At 34.7% G+C, this 22,983-nt stretch overlaps 1 protein-coding gene across 2 annotated transcripts in view; it reads right to left on the bottom strand.

Annotated features, from left to right (window-relative positions):
- The window catches only part of GRIK2 (glutamate receptor, ionotropic, kainate 2), a 737,896-nt gene that overhangs the window by 39,519 nt on the left and 675,394 nt on the right, over positions 1 to 22,983 (bottom strand). For both annotated transcript variants that reach the window (XM_010841260.1, XM_010841261.1), the window contains exon 14: positions 10 to 80. In XM_010841260.1, coding sequence (XP_010839562.1) covers positions 10 to 80 — 71 coding nt within the window. The remainder of the gene's footprint in view (positions 1 to 9; positions 81 to 22,983) is intronic.

The raw sequence follows: 22,983 nt of genomic DNA, 5'->3' as shown, positions 1-22,983 counted from the left end.
TCATTACTTTTGACGAGCACAGACTGCCTCCTGCTACTCATAAAGGCCCACATTTTGTCATATGTGGAGATTTTTGATTTCTGGGGAAAAACAGGATACATAAGAAAGATATTCCTTAGTTTCCATGTGACCCTACAATATTTTGATGAAATTAACTATATTTAGTTTGCTCATAATACTGTATAATTGTATTATTAGTAACAGTGATACTAAACAACAACAACAAAAAATCAAAATCTGCGAAGAAACATTTCTCTGAGCAATTCCTCATCGTATTTCCAGGCGTGGAGCAGATTTATTTAGCAAACATATAAAAAATGCCCTAAGACTCAAAAGATCACAACTAGTAAATCATAGGAGGCAATAAAAAAGAGAGAATAAAACAGACTAATAAGGGATTTTTGTGTTTGTATCTCACATGCGTATCTCATATGTACAATTTTATTTTTCAACATTACTATAACATCAAATTTCGAAAATGCAGACACTGGACACCGATTGACACTATAAAAGTGTAAGAGATTTTTTTCCCCCTGAATTCAGTTGTTGACTATAAGACAGATGTTACATTATCCCCCAAGGACACATACAAATATAAGTTGAAGAGACGAGAGGAATTTGTTACAAATAAGGATATTACAAGTAAGATGACTACATTTCTGCTGAGACACAATCTGGACACCATAGAACTTCTTTTAACCTGCCTCAGGACAACAGGAAATCAATCATCCAGGTCTTACTAACTAAGGATTCCTGGACCAAGAAAATAGAAGAGTTTTTATATCCAGCTGGAAATTCTCAGTAGGGCTTCAGTACGACTTATTGCTAAAGGAAAGGAATGGGTTTTGTTCAGAAGGCACTGGTAAAACATAAACAGGAAAAAGGTTAGCATCTGCTTATGGAAAGCTCATTTGTGAAACCCTTACCGTAGTTTCATTCTTATACCAACACAAAACATAATATTCCAATTATAAACACAAGGAGGATTTTCACCTCATTGGTTGTTCTGCCATAAAACATTGAAACTATTTTCCAATAAATAGGTATACAGTCTTTTGCAGTTTAAGCATGTATTTAGTCCTACATGTTCCAGGACATAAACGTGATATTATTCCTTCCACTAAAGGTTAGTACAGAATAATATTTTTAAAAATTATGGCACTATTTCAATGAAAACATGGAAAGAAAAAATTAATTTGGAGGTGGGGAAATATCTAATAGTGCATTATGTGCTTTATAAAAACAAGTATAGCTTTAGAGCTAAGAAGCAATAAAAATGTAAACCTCTGCTCTCCAATGAACATTAAAACATGCTGAAAGGCCAGTCCTTGAAAGAAGGCAGCTAGAGTACCCAGAATGAGATTGGCATGATAACAAATTTGGGCAACAAATTGCGGTATGTCAGTTGTTTTTAAGGAAAATATTCAAATGTTTGGAGTAGAAATGGGAAATGAAAGGAATAGTTAAGACTATGGTGATATTCTTACTGGAATAATTATGACCAATAGTGAGGTTTTGCAAAGATACATCTTGCTATCCAAATTAGGAACATAATGAGGCTAGCTACAACAAGTTCATGTCCTTTCAAAGGTAAAAAATATTTTCTCCTAATGTTTTGGATTAAGTGAGGTCAAAATACAAAATAAAATCAAAATCAGAGCTTACCTTCAGATTAAAGAGATTTTATGTAAAAAATAAAATTGGACACAGTTTTTGATTTAGTGAATCTGTGACTGATAATAAACACAATCCCATGGATGTAATACTAAAAATTCATGTATCAAAACTGCATGTTCATTACTTGACAATTTAAAATGTAACATCTTTGTTGTTGTTTAGTCGATAAGTTGTATCTGACTCTTTTGCAGCCCCATGGACCTGCCAGGCTACAGTTTATACTTATATACACTCTCTTTTAGATTCTTTTTCCATACAGGCAATCACAGAGTATTGAGTTCCCTGTGCTATACAATAGGTCCTTATTAATAACTTCCTATCTTCCATTTTTACTTAAATATCTCTTAATATACTTCTGGTTTTCTTGAATTTATTGTCTTTGATTTTTGTACAGCTTCAATCATCTTTCCTGTCTACAGAAAATAAACCTATTCCTAGTATTCTTATATGGGATAATAAGTTTTGATAGAAAAGTTACCCAAATTGTTTTGTTTCTCATAATAAACACCCAAATATTTTAATTTAGAAATATTGACTATCTGCTGCTCACTCACATTTTATATGGCTTGCTTGCTAGTTTGGCTGGCATTCTTTGACTACAATTTCCAACTGAGCACAGTCATCTATCAATTATGGCTATAAAACACAACACTGTGTAGCCAGATATGGGAGATAAGATTAAAGTCTTTGTAGATTGCATGTATGTATGTGTTGGTATGCGATGCCTTTAAATTCAAACTATTTTTATAGAAAGTTAAAATACAAAACTAGTCTTTAGGGTCACCTGGAAATTTTATTACTTTTATCATTTTCAGTAGTGAAGATAGTATAGTCATCACTAGTTTAAAAACAAAAGGCTTGAACAACATGAATTTCACTGAAACACTTAAGTTTAAAGCAGCTAAGATTGCTTATAAAGTATACGAAGAAAGTATCTGAACAAAACACAGGCTGAATATGAAGTTTACCATGTACTTTTCTCTATAAATATGGCCACACATGAATAATTGATTACCTATACTTAACTAATATATAGATAAATTCTGAATGATGTAGGTCCAAGTCAGAATGATCACTAATTCTTTATCTCTTGTTTAAAAAGTATGTTCTTATGCAAACTAACTAATCTCTTTTTAGTTTATATGGTAGTCAAATATCTACCAAACTTCTAACGTTTTTGCGAGGATTAAATAAGACACTACATGTAAAAACACCATGCAGTAGTAAGACGTTTTTGTTACTCTATTTGTTAAAAAGAGCTTAATATTACCCAGTGCTTGTGTTTTATTTTTCTTAAAAAACACCAAGTAATCTGGTAAAGATGGAAGGTTGAATATCATCTTTGAACAAATATTCTCTCCTATGGCGTGAAACTACAAGGCAAAAGACAATCAGATGAAATGCAGCAGAAACAAAATTTTGGAAGGAGCAATGCAGATAGATGAATTGCAATTGAGCTAATCAACCTTTGAGGCCCCCTTTTCCCCTGCAAAAGTTTCTGAGATTAGCATTTCTATATCCCTCTCAAAGCCAGAATGATTAAAGGTCTAACAAAAGTAGAATATATTGGAAAACTGTCTTAAAAACAACTATCTTTGTGATTGCTCCATCCCACCCAAGCAAAGGCCAAGAGGTTTTATTCTGTGGGAAGCAAACAAGAGTACACTGGATGAGTTGATCTAGGCAAGCCACACTGAAACCAGAAGGAACATGTTGGAATCTATAACCAATGTTGAGATCAGTCAGCCCTCGTCTGTCTTCGATCTTTGAATTCCTCCAGGAAGATATTTTTAAGCAAAATTGAACTTCTCTAAAGAGATAATAATAATATTAATAAAACAATAACAACAGAAAAGGTAATAATAGCAGTTAACACATATAGAGTTCAGCATGTGCCAAATATTATTATACATTATTTATACATATTAAATCATTTAAGTCTTTTAAGATTTCTATTAGGTGGTAGATATTTTTGTCCCCATTCTAAAATTAGAAAATGAAAACACAGAGCAGTTAATAGTTCACCTAAATTCATGTGGCTTCTTCCTGGCAAAAGCAGGAGGAAAACTTGGGTAAATAGGCTACCAGTTCATAGTCTTAATTATTGTACTATAACAACTACATCTAAAGGCACATATCATGGATTTACAAAAAAATGAACCACTACATCACCCTAAAGTGAAGCTCATAGTTTTTCATCCTTAACTAAGCACCTGTGGCTTGCAATGAGTCTCTAACATAAAGAATAAAACATAAAGATAAATAATAAAACAAACAAAATGACATTAATGTCCTTAGCAAGGTAAAAGATATTGCATAAATTCAAAGAAAAATTCTAAATTGACTTTGTTGAAAGAAAACACATTCAAAGATCAGATACATATTAAAATCTGATATAAAAAAATGGAATCCTCAAGTGAAATGTAGAATAAAAGAGGATTTTTAAAACAGTGCGACTGACTTGACCTCTAATGGCCTATTTCAAAATATATATATTAAATACATATGGAATTGTGCTAATACTCTAAGATCTAATGCATAAGGAGGAAATAAGGAGACTCAGCTAGTTTTATTTCTAGTAAAATAGAAAATTGTTGAATACTTTCAAAGTAAAAAAGACCATAGGATCTCTAAGGTTAAAAATAGTATATGAAAGCTTTACAAGTGAAATACTAAGAGGAAGAACTCATTTAAAGTCAGTAAGCAGGTAATTAAAAACAAAAGTAATAAATATTTGTGTATTGTCTGAAAGTTTATGTTCACTTATTTAGAAATAAGGAAATATCAAGTTGCCATGTGAACTAAAGCTCATAGGTGGAAGATGGGGCATGTTAAATGATTGATCGTATATTATATCCTCTCAATCTCCTCTTAGACTAAGGTTAGCTTCATTCCACAAAGTAGCTGGTGATCATTGCCAAGGGACAAGATAAAATCAGGGATGGAGAATAAGCTGCTGAACCAAATGTAAACAGTCTTTGAAGGTCCTCCAGCAACAGTGACATAGAGAAGTGAAGACCTACACAGAGCACCAAAAAAGACTAAGGAATTGGAATATAGGTTGGCACCACTGATGCCAAATTTATTAGGAAGGATAGTCTAGAATAATGTATTATTTAAGAGAAACATGAAAAATGAAAGCCAGGTAATAAACTAAGCATGAAATATTATAAATTTTCCGTAAGGCAAGAATTAAGATAATGGCAAATTAGTCAAGTTAAAAAATGAATTAGTGAAAAAAAATTAAACATAAGAACATCTTGGAGAAATGTCTATTTAGTTCTTTGGCCCATTTTTTGATTGGGTCGTTTATTTTTCTGGAGTTGAGCTGTAGGAGTTGCTTGTATATATATATATATTTTTTGCTTGTATATTTTTGAGATTAGTTGTTTGTCAGTTGCTTCATTTGCTATTATTTTCTCCCATTTTGAAGGCTGTCTTTTCACCTTGCTAATAGTTTCCTTTGATGTGCAGAAGCTTTTAAGGTTAATTAGGTCCCATTTGTTTATTTTTTATTTTATTTCCAATATTCTGGGAGGTGGGTCATAGAGGATCCTGCTGTGATGTATGTCAGAGAGTGTTTTGCCTATGTTCTCCTCTAGGAGTTTTATAGTTTCTGGTCTTAACGTTTAGATCTTTAATCCATTTTGAGTTTATTTTTGTGTATGGTGTTAGAAAGTGGTCTAGATTTGGGAGAATGGCATTGAAACATGTAAAATATCATGTAAGAAACGAGTTGCCAGTCCAGGTTCGATGCACGATACTGGATGCTTGGGGCTAGTGCACTGGGACGACCCAGAGGGATGGTATGGGGAGGGAGGAGGGAGGAGGGTTCAGGATGGGGAACACGTGTATACCTGTGGGGGATTCATTTTGATATTTGGCAAAACTAATACAATTATGTAAAGTTTAAAAATAAAATAAAATTAAAAAAAAAAAAGAACATCTTGTTTCACTCCTTTCCTTCACAGGTGAGTATACTAAGGCTACTTGATACAAAAAAAAAAAAAATAGTAGTGAAGGCAGATTTTAAATAGAAACTTGCTGATAGGATTTATGACATCATGATTTTAATGAAGAATTTTAATTTCATAATGAGACAATAATGTCTTTAGCAAAAATGAAAAATATTTCTAAGTATTATCATTACAGCTATGTTGTACACAGTAATATAAAGTTAAGTACATAAATTAAATCAAGTCTCATAGATATTGTTTGAAATGAATAGTAAAATCAAAGCAATGAAAGGAAAAGTGTTAGTTGCTCAATCGTGTCCAGCTCTGCGACTCCATGGATGATAGCCCACCAGGCTCCTCAGTCTATGGAATTCTCCAGGCAAGAATACTGGAGTGGATGGCCATTTCTGTCTCCAGGGGATCTTCCCAAGCCAGGGACTGAATCTGGGTCTCTTTCATTACAGGTAGATTCTTTACTATGTGAGCCACCAGGGAACTATATTTAAAATATTCGAAATAAAATATTCTGATTTTCTCACACAACTACACTGCCACTCTAAACACCAGAATAAATTTCTTTCTTTTGGGGTGTGTGTATATGTGTGTGTGTCCCATATTAAGGACACTTTTCCTTTTATATTACATTGGGCAGATTTAGGATGCCAACGTTTAGCAGTGTTTATTTTATCAAAATGCCGAGGCTTGTAAGTTGACTTGGTTTTTGCTATATCAGCATAAAACCAATAAAACAAATTCATAAGGCACTGTCTCTTTATCATAGCAGTTTTCAGAGGGTATGAAACGTAAACAAACCCATTAAAAAAATTCTTGTTAAGAATAAGAAACACAAGACTTTTAAAAACTTCACAGATGCCAAAAGATGTTGGGCTTTAAAAATAACATTCAGTATACTTAAAAGCTTTTAAATATATAGATGATGATTCCAAATGTAAACATATATAACTTTAGTTTCTGACAGAACTCAAGATAAACTATGCAACCTGAAATTACCTGACTCTTTGCAGATCTCCAATAACTAATGGGTTTTAGGCAACATTTTTCCTGAGCATTCTAGAGAGAGACATTTAGAACTGGTAAGATATTAGTGGAAGAATGTTGTTGTTGTTTAGTCGCTCAGTAGTGTCTGACTCTTAGTGATACCACGAACTGTAGCCCACCAGGCTCCCCTGTCCATGGAATTTTCCAGGCAAGATTATTGGAGCAGGCTGCCATTTCCTTCTCCAGTGCTTTGAAATTTTGTTTCTATCCCATCTAAAATGTTATGAAAGCCAATCAAGTAAGGGTTATTCTTGTACCACTGGCATAGAACTTTTATTGTGAACAACATATTTTACAAATTCAAAGCCATCTTTAAAAAAATATCTTTGACTTAAATTGTTTAGCATGCAAGTGAATTATTCTCCCCACTCCCTTTGCTCGATGTCAAATACAAATTAAAATTCAAATAAAGCACAAGGAGTTCAGCTGGGTGCTCTGTGATGACCTTGAGGGATCGGATGTAGGGATGGAAAGGAGGTTCAAGAGGGAGGGAATATGGCTGATTTATTTCATGGTACAGCAGAAACTAACACAATATTGTAAAGCAATTATATTCCAATTCATTTTTAAGTAAATGCAAAACCAGAAAAAAATAAAATTCAGAGACCATTTTGTGTTCATGGACCTATAAACCTATCCAATACCCTAAAAATGGTAAGAAAATGTTTATGAGACCCCTGGAAACAAGAATTTAAATTAACTTTTTATGCCTGTTCTAGAGGAAAGCTTATTTTATTGAATAAGACAAGAAATCTTTAATATTAATCTAGTTTGAACTCTTATGTCCACAAAGCATCAATAATACAAAGAAAATCCAGTACTATTTTGTAATGTTTTTTAAAACATAATATTTGAGGTTTTGGCTACAACTCAGATTCTTTAAAAAAGTTTATAGAGTAGTTGTTGTTTAGGGCTTTTTGTCCAACTCTTTGTGACAACATGGACTGCAGCCTGCCAGGCTTCTCTGTCCATGGGGTCCTCCAGGCAAGAATACTGGACTGGGTTGCCAGTTCCTTCACCAGGGGATCTTCCTGATCCAGGGATCGAATCTGGGTCTCATATTGCAGGCAGATTCTTTATCCTCAGAGCCACCAGGGAAGCCCTTTTATCTAGTAGCATAGCACCTAAAATATCTTGAAGTAACTTTAAAGATATACTTCATTTATGTTAAGAACCTGTTTATTTTTATTTTAAAATATAAAACATTCACGAAACAATAATTTATCTCCTAAACCATAATGTATAGCAGAATTAGTTGAACTCTGATGTATGAATGGATATGATGAAGTACTAGAAGAAGAGGCAGTAATCTCTGATGATTTTTCAAAATTACCAAAGTAAACTTGGTGTCATTGGCACTTACTCAAAGTATTCCTTTTCAATAAATTCCACATTAGCAATTTTATTTCTAATATTAACAAATATTTGATAAAAATGCTATAATAACATTTTTCATATTGTTATGAAAAAGTCAGTATGTAGTCATTCCTAATATGTGATTTGAAAAAGCCCATACCAAGGGAGACCTTGGTAAAGGAGAATCTGGCTGAGATTTGCATTTTAATTTTTTATTACAGTAAATAAATTACCAACAACACTGGAACATATGTGCTAGGTAAGAACAGCTGAGCCCTATCTGGACTCATCTGACCTTGGTCACTAGGAAATTAGAGTTAATTCAGGAAAACAGGACTGAAGCCATATGTGGTTCATATCAAAGGTGGAATCTGAGGCAAATGCAGTGATCTGAAAGCATTTGGTTGTTAGCAAACCTGACAGTCCTTGGAATAATCCTGGCAGTTTTATCTCAAAGCATCTGCAATCTCTTAAAACAGGTTATTTGAAGGGAAAGACAATAAAACAGGGAGAACTGCTCTTCTTAACATTATTGAAAGTTAGCAGAGGAATAAGACAGAGAATTATGACTGAGCATAATATGATGTGCAGCAAGTTTAAAGTTATTTGGTAAAGTTATCCTTTAGAGGAAGATGAGTCAGGATTTGATAGTTCATTCTACCCTGTTTAGAATTCCCACTGATGATTCTTCTGACCATTGCATTTTATTCTTTAAATGAGATATCTTGAAATTTCATGGTCAAATATTTTATTCTCTCATAAATAAAAGCAACCAGAAATAGATTTTACTGTCATTTGGTCAAATTTAAATAAAACTAGAAACCATCTTCACTTGGTCAATGGAAGACCATGAACCACAATTTCTTGGCCATATTGAATAAAATGCTTAACAATTTCACAGAAATGTTAAGGAGGAATAAATGAGAAAATACATAAAGTCACTTTGATTAGCAATAAAACTCTCTAGAGATATCAGGATTTTATTCTTGCTGCAAACTTATATAATCAATCAATGGAGAAACATAACAACTTTCTTCTAGGATTGCAGCATATACCTATTACATTCTGATATCTATTCCTTTGCCTTTGGAATAATTTATAATTTATAGGAACATGGAAACATTCACTTGCTTACCCATTCATTCACTTGTTCTTTCATTCCAATATTTATTGAGTACCAGCTTAGTAAAAAAGACCATACCAAGCACTGTGGATGCAAAGCTTAATATCTCATAAATGCTGGAAAAGTAAACTAAGAATTATGAAATGGTGTGACAAATGCCATGACAAATGACAGATGAGGTGTAACCTAAATTGATGAGGGCATGTATGACAGGAAGTCAGAGGAAATAATTCCCTTTCTTTTAGGATTAAAATTAATTACAGTTTTGCTAGGTCTCTGCTGCTGCTGCTGTTAAGTCGCTTTTGCCGCTGCTAAGTCGCTTTTGCTGCTGCTAAGTCGCTTCAGTCGTGTCCAACTCTGTGAGACCCAATGGATGGCAGCCCACCAGGCTCCCCCCATCCCTGGGATTCTCCAGGCAAGAACACTGGAGTGGGTTGCCATTTCCTTCTCCAATGCATGAAAGTGAAAAATGAAAGAGACGTCGCTCAGTGGTAACCAACTCTTCGCGACCCCATGGACTGCAGCCTACCAGGCTCCTCTGTCAATGGGATTTTCCAGGCAAGAGTACTTAAGTGGGGTGCCATTGCCTTCTCCGTGCTAGATCTCTAGCTCCTCTCTAATTGAAACTCTGAAATATAAATAGGTGTGAGGAAAAAAAAATCATCAACATTTGAAACTCTTAAAAGAACCATCATTTTCTAATACAATGGACCAGTTAGACCTAATTGATATCTATAGAGCATTTCACCCCAAAACAATGAATTTCACCTTTTTCTCAGGTGCACTTGGAATATGCTCCAGGATAGATCACATCCTGGGCCATAAATCTAGCCTTAGTAAATTCAAAAAAATTGAAATCATTTCAGGCATATTTTCTGAACACAATGAGGTAAGATTAGATGCCAACTACAGGATAAAAAACTATTAAAAATACAAACATATGGAGGCTAAACAACACACTTCTGAATAATCAAAAGATCATGGAAGAAATAAAAAGGGAAATCAAAATATGCATAGAAACAAATGAAAATGAAAACACGACAACCCAAAACCTATGGGATTCAGTAAAAGCAGTGCTAAGAGGAAGGTTCACAGCATTACAAGCTTACCTCAAGAAACAAGAGAAACATCAAGTAAATAACCTAACTTTACACCTAATGCAACTAGAGAAAGAATAAACAAAAAATCCCAAAATTAGTAGAAGGAAAGAAATCATAAAATTCAGAGTAGGAATAAGTGACAAAGAAACAAAGAAGACTATAGCAAAAATCAACAAAACTAAAAGCTGGTTATTTGAGAAAATAAATAAAATAGACAAACCATTAGCCAGACTCATCAAGAAAACAAGAGAGAAGAATCAAATCAGTAAAATTAGAAATGAAAATGGAGAAATCAAAACAGACAACACAAAAATACAAAGGATCATAATAAACTACTATCAGCAACTATATGCCAATAAAATGGACAACTTGAAATGGCCAAATTCTTAGAAAAGTATAACCTTCCAAAACTGCACCAGGAAGAAATAGAAAACCTTAACAGGTCCATCACAAGCCAGGAGATCAAAAGTGTAATCAAAATTCTTCCAACAAACAAAAGCCCAGGACCAAATGACTTTACAAGTGAATTCTACCAAAAATTTAGAGAAGAGCTAACACCTATCCTACTCAAACTCTTTAGAAAACTGCAGAGGAAGGTAAACTCCCAAACTCATTCTATGAGGCTACAATCACCCTAATAAAACCAGACCAAGATGCCATCAAAAAAGAATACTACAGGCCAATATCACTGAACATAGATGTAAAAATTCTCAACGAAATTCTAGCAAACAGAATCCAATAGATCACATATCATGACCAAGTGGGCTTTATCCCACGGATGCAAGGATTCTTCAATACTTGCAAATCAATCAATGTGATACACCACATCAACAAATTGAAAGATAAAAACATGATTATTTCAATAGATGTAGAGAAAGCCTTTGACAAAATTCCATACCCATTTATGATAAAAAAAAAAGAACCTCTGAAAAGTAGGCATAGAAGGCATATACAATATAATAAAAGCCATCTATGATAAAACCCACATCAAACATTATCCTCAATGACAAAAAATTGAAAGCATTTCCTCTAAAATCAGAAACAAGACAAGGGTGTCCACCACTACTATTCAACATAGGTTTGGAAGTTTTAGCCACAGAAATCAGAGAAGAAAAAGAAATAAAAGAAATACAGATTGGAAATAAAGAAATAAAACTCTCACTGTTTGCAGATGACATGATCCTCTACATAGAAAACCCTAAAGACACCACCAGAAAATTACTAGAGCTAATCAATAAATATAGTAAATTTTCAGGATATAAAATTAATACACAGAAATCCCTTGCATTTCTATATACTGACAATAGAAAACAGAAAGAGAAATTAAGGAAACAATCCCATTCACCATTGCAATGAAAAGAATAAAATATGTAGGAATAAATTTACCTAAAGAAACAAAAGACCTGTATATATAAAACTATAAAACACTGATGAAAGAAATAAAAGATGACACAAATAGATGGAGAAATATACTGTGTTCATGGATTGGAAGAATCAATATAGTGAAAATGAATATACTAACCAAAGCAATATATAGATTCAGTGCAATCCCTATCAAGCTACCGACAGTAATTTTCACAGAACTAGAACAAATAATTTCACAATTTGTATGAAAACACAAAAAACCTCAAAGAGCCAGAGCAATCTTGAGAAAGAAGAAAGAAACTGGAGGAATCAACCTGCCTGACTTCCGACTATACTACAGAGCTACAGTCATCAAGACAGTATGAAACTGGCACAAAGACAGAAATATAGATCAATGGAACAAAATAGAAAGCCCAGAGATAAATCCACACACCTATGGACACCTTATCTTTGACAAAGGAGACAAGAATATACAATGGAGAAAAGACAATCTCTTTAACAAGTGGTGCTAGGAAAATTGCTCAACCACTTGTAAAAGAATGAAACTAGAACACTTTCTAACACCATACACAAAAATAAACTCAAAATGGATTGAAGATCTAAATGTAAGACCAGAAACTATAAAACTCCTAGATTAAAACATAGAACACTCTCTGACATAAATCACAGCAAGATCCTCTGTGACCCACCTCCCAGAATAATGGAAATAAAAGTAAAAATAAACAAATGGGACCTAATTAAACTTAAAAACTTTTGCACAATGAAGGAAACTATAAGCAAGGTGAAAAGACAGCCTTCAGAATGGGAGAAAATAATAGCAAATGAAACAACTGACAAAGTATTAATCTCCAAAATATACAAGCAGCTCATGCAGTTCAATACCAGAAAAATAAATGACCCAATCAAAAAATGAGCCAAAGAACTAAGCAGAGATTTCTCCAAAGAAGACATATAGATGGCTAACAAACACATGAAAAGATGCTCAACATCACTCATTATCAGCGAAATGCAAATCAAAACCACAATGAGGTACCATCTCACACCTGTCATAATGGCTGTCATCAAAAAGTCTACAAACAATAAATGCTGGAGAGGGTGTGGAAAAAAAAGGGAACCCTCTTACACTGTTGATGGGAATGCAAACTAGTACAGCCACTATGGAGAACAGTATGGAGATTCCTTAAAAAATTGGAACTGCCATATGAACCAGCAATCTCACTGTGGGACATACACACCAAGGAAACCAGAATTGAAAGAGACACGTGTACTCCAATGTTCATTGCAGCACTGTTTACAATAACTAGTGCATGGAAGCAACCTAGATGTCCATCAGCAGACGAATGGTAAGAAAGTTGTGGTACACATACACAATGGACTCAGCTATTAAAAAGAATGCATTTGAGTCATTTCTAATGAGGTGGATGAAACTGGAGCCTATTATGCAGAGTGAAGTAAGTCAGAAAGAAAAACATAAATACTGTATATTAATGCATATATATGGAATTTAGAAAGATGGTAACAATGACCCTATATGCAAGATAGCAAAAGGGACACATATGTAAAGAACAGACTTTTGGACTCTGTGGGACAAGGCAAGGGTGGGATGATTTGAGAGAATAGCATTGAAATCATATGTGAACTAGATGACAAGTGCAAGTTCAACGCATGGAATAGGGCATTCAGAACCAATGTACTGGGACCACCCAGGAGGATGCGATGGGGAGGGGGGGGAGGGCGTGTTTGGGATGGGGGGACACAGGTACACCCATGACTGATTCATGGTGATGTATTTCAAAAACCACCACAATACTGTAAAGTAATCAGCCTCCAACTAAAATAAATAAATTTAAAAAAAAATAGTACCATCATTTCACTTTCATCCAATACCTTTTCCAGAATTTCTAAACTTTACTGGGAAATGATACAAATCTCATCAAAATATTTTAAGAATGATGTTTATATAATGTCTGTATTGCTGTTACCATATACATATATATGTGTGTGTGTATATATATATATATATATATATACACAAAATGGATTATTTGTTTCTAACTTGTAGAAAAAAGAATCAGTCAGGCCACAGGGAGGAGAGAGAAACAACTTGAATTATTTCTCCATCTATTGGCTAATCAAGTCTACTTAATCACAATAATCATGAATTTAATATGTATAAGGTAATTACATCAATGATTATATAAATCATTAACCTGAGGTACATTTTAATTAGAGGAGCCATATCTAACCCAGATGCTTGAACTTGCCATTTTCTCTAATACTACGATACTTCCCTTGCATATCTGTGTGCCTCACACAGATTTCATACACACTTTCACTTCCTTTCAATCTTTGCTCGAACATCACTTTTTCAAAGGGACTTCCCTTATTTATTCTCTTTATAATGCCATTCCAAGATAACACAGATGTGCTTCCTGTTTTATTTTTATCCATAGCACTTAATCACTATGCTGTATGCTGCTAAGTCGCTTCAGTCATGTCCGACTCTGTGCAACCCCATAGACGACAGCCCACCAGGCTCCGCCGTCCCTGGGATTCTCCAGGCAAGAACACTGGAGTGGGTTGCAACTTGCATACTAAAGCAACTTGCTGTGAGTTTTAACAATGGACACAATTTTGCTGAAATTGCTTTTCTGTAATTAGTTGTTGGTATTATTTAAGGCAGTGATTTAGAGATACACCAAAATAAACTTTCCAAAATAAGTACTGTAGGATGAAGCAAAATAGATGCAAGACAAAATCCCATGGACAGAGGAGCCTGTCAACTACAGTCCATGTGGTCACAACAGTCAGACACGACAGCAGTTAAACCAACACCAACAGGTTAAACAATCAAAAGTTTAAAAGGAACACCAAAAAATACTTATGCAAATGAATATATGTGATGGAAAACAACAACAAAAATCCAGTAGAAATACTAAAAGAAGAAGAAAAAAAGCAGAATTATACGTATAAGATATAGTTGAAGAGTTTTCAAGAAACATCCTTTGAAGTTAATTCAAAAAAATGATGATTTTAGGTATCTGTTAAGTGATTCCTAAATAAAGCTAAATTTAACCTTAAATTTAAAAGGATGGTAAGAATATTTGTGGTTTGTCTGTGTGTGTGTGTGAGATAGAGAGAAAGAGAGAGAGATGTTGTCAACCTGTTCAATTCCCATTATATCACCTGAGCAAACTTAAATCCACTGGCTACAAAAAGAATATTTTAAGCAGTTAGAGGCTAAATTCAAACCAATTCCAGGATAGTTTACAAGGAAAATGAGTAGGTATCCACCGTTAACCAGCACATGGTTTCGTCCAGGAAGGAATGTCAATAACTACATGCTTTATTTAACACTGTCTATCAAAGGCATGGCAGAGACAACTTGCATGTGTTCTCCCCATAACTCTTTTGTATTTAATTAAAATTACTTTTGTCAAGAATTCTTTGTTTTGATACAAATCTCTATTAGAATCTTCTGCATGTACCTTCAAGTAGAAATAGGTCACATGTGGCTATATCTCTGATTAATTCCTAGCATTCAATAATCATTTCAAGTTAGAAAAGCATAGATTTGGAGGTTGTCTTTTAGGAACTTTCTCAATAAAACTGATAATTAATTTTTATTTTTTCCTTAGTCCAAACTTTATATTTGGTATATACCTTTTTTTTTTCTTTTTGTTTTTTCATACTGATCATGGAGTTCTCAAGGCCAAAATATTGAAGTGGTTTGCCATTCCCTTCTCCAGGGGACCTCGTTTTGTCAGAACTCTCCTCATGACCCATCCATCCTGGATGGCTCTACATGGCATGGCTCATAGTCTCATTGAGTTAGACAAGGCTGTGATCCATGTGATCAGTTTCTTCAGTTTTCTGTAACTGTGGTTTTCAGAGGCTTGTGGAAGCTCTCTGCTGGGAGAAACTGACCATGGGGGAAACTGGGTCTTGTTATGATAGGCGGGGCCAAGTTCAGTAAATTTTTAATCAAATTTTCTGTTGATGGGCAGAGCTGTGATCTGTCCCTGTTGTTTGGCGTATGGTGACCTCCAAAAAGTTGGCTTAAAACTCAGCATTCAAAAAACTAAGATCATGGCATCCAGTCCCAACACTTCATGGCAAATAGATGGGGAAACAATGGAAACAATAACAATAACAATAAATAACAATAACAACATTATTTTCTTGGGCTCCAAAATCACTGTAGATGGTGACTGCCATGAAATTAAAAGACGCTTGTCCTTCTGGTTTCCTCAGTGTGTATGCCCAGCAGTGGGATTGCTGGATCATAAGGCAGTTCTATTTCCAGTTTTTTAAGGAATCTCCACACTGTTCTCCATAGTGGCTGTACTAGTTTGCATTCCCACCAACAGTGTAAGAGGGTTCCCTTTTCTCCACACCCTCTCCAACATTTATTATTTGTAGAGTTTTGGATCGCAGCCATTCTGACTGGTGTGAAATGGTACCTCATAGTGGTTTTGATTTCCATTTCTCTGATAATGAGTAATGTTGAGCATCTTTTCATGTGTTTGTTAGCCATCTGTATGTCTTCTTTGGAGAAATGTCTATTTAGTTCTTTGGCCCATTTTTTGATTGGGTCGGGAAAGAGACACGTGTACCCCAATGTTCATCACAGCACTGTTTATAATAGCCAGGACATGGAAGCAACCTAGATGTCCATCAGCAGATGAATGGATAAGAAAGCTGTGGTACATATACACAATGGAGTATTACTCAGCCATTAAAAAGAATTCATTTGAATCAGTTCTAATGAGGTGGATGAAACTGGAGCCTATTATACAGAGTGAAGTAAGCCAGAAGGAAAAACACCAATACAGTATACTAACGCATATATATGGAATTTAGAAAGATGATAACAATAACCCTGTGTACGAGACAGCAAAAGAGACACTGATGTATAGAACAGTCTTATGGACTCTGTGGGAGAGGGAGAGGGTGGGAAGATTTGGGAGAATGGCATTGAAACATGTGAAATATCATGTATGAAATGAGATGCCAGTCCAGGTTCAATGCACGATACTGGATGCTTGGGGCTAGTGCACTGGGATGACCCAGAGGGATGGTATGGGGAGGGAGGAGGGAGGAGGGTTCAGGATGGGGAGCACATGTATACCTGTGATGGATTCATTTTGATATTTGGCAAAGCTAATACAATTATGTAAAGTTGAAAAATAAAATTAAATTAAAATAAAAAAATAAAAGACGCTTGTCTCCTTGGAAGAAAAGCTATGACCAATCTAGACAGCGTATTAAAAAGCAGAGATATTACTTTGCTGACAAAGGTCCATCTAGTCAAAGTTATGGTTTTTCCAGTACTAATGTATGGATGTTAGATTTGGACCATAAAGAAAGCTGAGCCCCAAATAATTGATGCTTTTGAACTGTGGTGTTGGAGAAGACTCTTGAGTGTCTCTCCCTTGGACTGCAAGGAAATCCAACCAGTCCATCCTAAAGGAAATCAGTCCTGAATATTCATTGGAAGGACTGGTGCTGAAGCTGAAGCTTCAGTACTTTGGCCACCCAATGCAAAGAACTGACTCACTGAAAAAGACCCTGATCTTGGGAAAGATTGAAGGCAGGAGGAGAAGGGGACAGCAGAGGATGAGATGGTTGGATGGCACCACTGACACAATGGACATGAGTTTGAGCAAGGTTCAGGAGTTGGTGATGGACAGGGAAGTCTGATGTGCTGCAGACCATGGGATCACAAATAGTCAGACATGGCTGAGGAACTGAACCATTATTTTTAAAATAAGTTCCTGACTTAGCATTCCATGCCTAGGTAGCTACAGATCTTATTCCATTTTATTCCTGCTTGCTAATGTTTAAGATTTAATTTGTTCAGTAGGCTCTGCAACAGGAGCTCCATTCCAGATCTCTCTTTCTCCACAGACACAATCACTCAAGAACAGTAGACCATGCCAAGCTTTCTATACCAGTGATCTAGGTTTCTTTCTAAATAGGTCCAATCTTAAACTTTATTTGATCACAGATAATCTATGTAATCTATGAAACTTCAACTATTTTTCAGAAGGAATATCCACATTTTTGAATGAATTACTAAAGTATAAGTAGTAATAGTATTAAAAATAAACAAGCACTCCAAGTAAGTAAGGTTTCAAAAGTGTAGTTACAAAAAAATATTTGTGGACGTGTTTGTGTTCATGTGTGTTCCTAATCAGTCAATTTTGTTAAAATTAGGAATAACTATTTAACTGAAAACCCTACAGTTGGTGGATCAGAGGGTAGAAAATCTGCTAGCCAATGTAGGAGACCTGGGTTCAGTCCCTGGGTTGGGAAGATGCCCTGGAGAAGAGAATGGCAACCCACTCCAGTATTCTTGCCTAGAGAATTTCATGGACAGAGGAATCTGGTGGGCTACAGTCCACTAGGTCTTAAAGAGTCAGACATGACTGAGCGACTAACACTACTAATACTTTTTAACTGAAAATCTGTTTTTCCTCTAATTCATTTAACAAAGTACATAAAATTATTTATCATGGTTTATGGACTTTATTTTGAAATGTTATCTATTTAAGTATATGTGAATGATTTTTGAAATTATTACAAATAGATTCATTCAAAATGAATAGAAAAAAGTTCACTTTAAAAGCTAGAGAGGAGAATTGTTCTTGACAATGCCAATGAAATTAAAGAACAATATGGATTGCTTGGATAAATATGTGAGTCTAACTATACTCATAATAAACAAGAAAATTTTCTGAATTGTTTGTATACAGAGCTTTAATCTTTAAATGTGGGAACACCACCTTGGCCACACTGTGGTTGTAACAAATAAAAAAAGGTATATGCTAGTATTTAAAACACAAACTTATTCACATTCACAAAACTCACTTTTTAAAATTTTGAATTAATTTTGGATGTGATTGAGGTTTCAAGGGCAATTTAAAAAATAACAACCATAATTCAGCCTTCTTAATACACAGGCATGGGAGTTCAGCTGTGACTAAAAAATGCATGAAATTAGATATGGATGGATTTAGTTAAAGAAAAGAAACATCAAGTGAAAATATGGTACAAAATAAGAATATTAAACCTAAGGAATGTGATTAAGAATTTCAATGAACCTCTAAAAAGACTAAACAGTAAAATTTTAGGTCTTTACCTTCACTTTCATTAATAGGCATTAAAATTTTATTATAATATAAATTAGCAAATTCCTACCTGAAAGCTAATGAATATCATTAGGGAAAATTGCATAATAAATAATATAAAAATGATATGAAAAGAAACTAAAATTCAGTAAATATAACGTAGATGGACTTTTTATTTCTAATATATATGTATGATTACTCACCCTCTGGACAGTATATTTTTAAGCATGTAATCTCTATCAGGGAAAGTAAAACTGAAGGCCTAGTTAAACTTCAATATGCATAAGTAATGATAATTTGGTACTCACTTTTGAATTCAAGAATTTTATGAAAAAAAGCACTTCTCTATTACAATAATAGCTGGGAAATTAATAACAACAATAATATTAGAAAATATAGTGCAATATTATTTCAGTATTTTCTGTTTAGCCATCTTTCTTTATCAGACATGCTTTCTATCATGCCTTAGAAAATAAAAAAGTTTTTTCATAAAGAGTATTAGTGTTTTCAATAGAATGAATTTGTCACTTTACTTTTACTTTCCATATGACTGTGTCCATGTACAGAAAGCACACAGTTCTCCATAAATAGAAAATGAATCAATAACTTATTAAATGAACATTATCCAATCAACAAATCCAGATGACTCTTGCATTTTCAAAATAGTCACTTTGTCTTAAATTTGATGAATTTTTAAAGTACTTTTTCTAGAAATGCCTTCAGATGTTATACTATGTCCTTTCAAATACCTTCATCATTAACAATGGTGGCTCAGCCAGTAGAGTCTTCCTTCAATGCAGGAGACCCAGGGAATCCACTCCAGTATTCTTGCCTGGAAAGCCCATGGACAGAGAACTACAGTCCATGGTGTCCCAATGAGTCAGGCATGACAGAGCAACTAAACTATCATACCTATTGGGATAAATTTTCTTTGGAAAAGAAGAAAACATATTTGGAGTAAAACAATGTTTAAGTGTAAGCTGTATACTTCCTTTGTTGTTGTTCTGAGAGCAGGGATAGTTTTAAAGCAACTATAAAAGGAGCTGGTTTTCTTGTGCTGTATATAACTGTGTTTTAAAAGTAACTCCAAAATGAATGCTCTAAGAATTTTTTTTTTTTTTAGCAAACCGCAATATTGAAGATAATCTCTTGAGGGGTTTCCTTTGCTAAATGGTATTCATTTCATGGATACAGTCTACAGGATTTGCACATAATGTAGTCCTCTTAAAGATTGTTTTATTTATTTTTAATATTTTTTTTATCTATTTAGAGGAAAAATATTTATATAAAAACTAAATCTGCCTACAATCTCTTTAACATCTGTATGGGTAACATGATGTTCAATTGGATATTTCAGTTGGACACCAAGAAAAAATTGACTTAAAACACAAAGTGTGACATATAAAATCAGAGGGCATTTCATAGCACCTGTGTGTGTTCAGTCACTTCGGTCATGTCTGACTCTTTGTGACTCTATGGACGGTAACCTGCCAAGCTCCTCTGTCCATGGATATTCACCAGGCAAGAATACTGGAGTGGGTTGTAGTGCCTTCCTCCAGGGGATCTTCCCAACCCAGGGATCGAACCTGAGTCTGTTATGTCTCCTGCATTGGCAAGCAGGTTCTTTACCACTAGAGCCACCTGGAAAGCCCGATTCATAGCATATCTAGACGCTATTGGGCTTCCCTGGTGACTCAGTGGTAAAGAACAGACTTGCAAAGCAGGAGACATAAAGACACAAGTTCAATCCCTAGGTTGAGGACGTCATGGTAACCCACTGCAGTATTCTTGTCTGGATAATTCCATGGACAGAGGAGTCTGGTGGGCTATAGTCCATGGGGTTGCAAAGAGTCAGGTGTGACTGAAGCGACTTAGCACACACACACACTAGAAGCAATTAGATGATTGATCTGCAGAGGATATAATAAGATAATGACAGAGATTAAGAACAGATGTTTTAAGGATAATTTAAGAAAGATTTGTGTTCTGACTAGAATTCTCAACACTCTTGCCCTGGTTTAAGTGGGATGTATCTCACATTCCCATGTGTGTAATGTACCTCATATTCCAAACTGGTTGAGAGGCAACAGTTTGAAGAGGTTGGTCAAAATCCACTACATCAATTGACATGGAAAACTGGTGCCCTTCTAACAGTTAGGAAAGCTAAAGAATAAATGCCTATAGATGAGAAATAACCACATCCATTTCCAGGGTGACACAGGGGTTTGAAACTTCAGGATGCAATGCAGGTATATGAGTAAGAATGTGAATCTTCGCCTAAAGGGGCAATTGCCATGGGAAGAAGTAGCTTGCTCTCCAGTTCTCTCAAACTGAGCACTTGCTGACGTAGGTGTCACAGCTACCCCAGCAGAACCCTGTTATTGATTCTAATGAAGCTGCAGATGTTGAGGAATGCCGCCTTTGCTGATGGCAAGTTTTTGTTACATCCATCAAAAAGATATTATGTCAAGACAGCATCAAACCAGATGGTAAAGACAAGTTTTGAGATGGCAGTTTGACTGACTCCAGTCCTAAATTTTGGCTGATGACATCTTTTTGACTTGATAAAACTAAGCAGAACTGCTAGCATAACCAACTAATTTGCCTGAGCAAATGCTACTAATGAAATATCCATTTTAATGATGTCAAGGAAAATTTTATCTTAAAAATTGATGCAAAAGAGCCAACTGGAAACATCATAAACCATTTCCTAAAATCCTTCTATAGGAAAAGAGAAGCTAAAAATGTTTGAATGTGTATTTTGAACAAAATAAAATGCCATTAGAATGACTCATAGAATTTTTTAGAGTGTTGCTTAGTTACTTTTAGAAAAGGTGCATTATTAGTAAAATAATTAAAATTAAGTTTTATTTAAAGCCTTTCCTAGCAACGTTGCCATTTAAAAAAAAATGTTGCTTAATTTGTCATAAAGCTGTAGTTATTCACTACACTTAAGCTAAGTAATCTAATACACAGGCATGTGCCTTGCTCAGGACTTCCCAGATGGCTCAGTGGTAAAGAATCCACCTGCCAATGCAGGAGATGCAGGAAATGTAGGTTCGATTCCTGGATCAGGAAGATTCCCTGAAGGAGGTAATGGCAACCTACTCCAGTATTCTTGCCTGGAAAAATCCCATGAACAGAGGAGCCTTATGGGCTAGAGTCCCTGGGGTCACAAAGAGTTGGACATAACTGAGCACACAGGCATGCTTTGCTCTAACTTTTCATGATTTCCAAACTCTCCTATTTTTAATAATTTTACCTCAGGAGATTGCATATACATATTTAATTATGTATTTGACTTACAAGAATACAGTTTCCTACCTAAAATAATACACAATGTTCCTGAATTTGCCCACGAAACCCATATATAACAGACATTAGATAGTTGTGGGGAGAATGTTCAGAGAAGTAAAGCCAAGGACGGGGGAATAGGTCTAGGCAGAAGGACAGTCATTAACGCAGTAAAGGAACTTAAGACATCAAAAACATGAATATTTCTGTATATAATGGTTTACATAGTAATTAATCTGGAACTCATTATCTTCTATTCAAAGCCTTGGCCAATCTATAACTTTCCTTTACTGCTACCACTGGGGGAAAAAAGAAGTTTCTCTATGGTGTTGGTGGAAGGCATTCCAGAGAGTGAAGTGTACCATTATGTTTAAAAAAATCACATTGACCTAAGTGTTAGTAAACTAGGAACAGTAATAGTGTATGATTATAGAACTACTTTTTTTTTTTTTGGAGATGCACCCATCTCTCAAGTAACTGCAAGTGGAGACCAAATACACTTAGAGTTTATATAAAAGCCCTGCCAGGATTAGCCATTACAATGAAGACAAAGTGGGGCAATGTTCAAAGGGATGGACAAAAGTAAGTCCATGATACTGAACTACATAATTTTAAAAGTGTTTCATTAACTGGATCTGTTACTTCTTTTTCATTTTGTGTATTCAGAGAACATAGAAGACACATCTACATGACCATGAAAATATCCAAAACAAAAACTGATTAATGCATGCTGAGATATACATTTGTTGTCAAAATAAATGATTGGACTAGTTTATTTCAATTAATTTAAACAATCCTTAGTGAGCTTACTTCTGAATAATTTGATCTAAGTACTCGTCTGTAACTTATAATATAAATCAGTTTTTCTGATATGTTTCATTATAAATATATATGTATACATACACATGCATGCATATGCT

Source organism: Bison bison, unplaced genomic scaffold, assembly GCF_000754665.1.
Source record: "Bison bison bison isolate TAMUID 2011002044 unplaced genomic scaffold, Bison_UMD1.0 scf7180017864159, whole genome shotgun sequence".
Lineage (NCBI taxonomy): Eukaryota > Metazoa > Chordata > Mammalia > Artiodactyla > Bovidae > Bison > Bison bison.
Note: the sequence above shows the minus strand (reverse complement) of the source record. Positions and strands in the feature narration are given on the sequence as shown.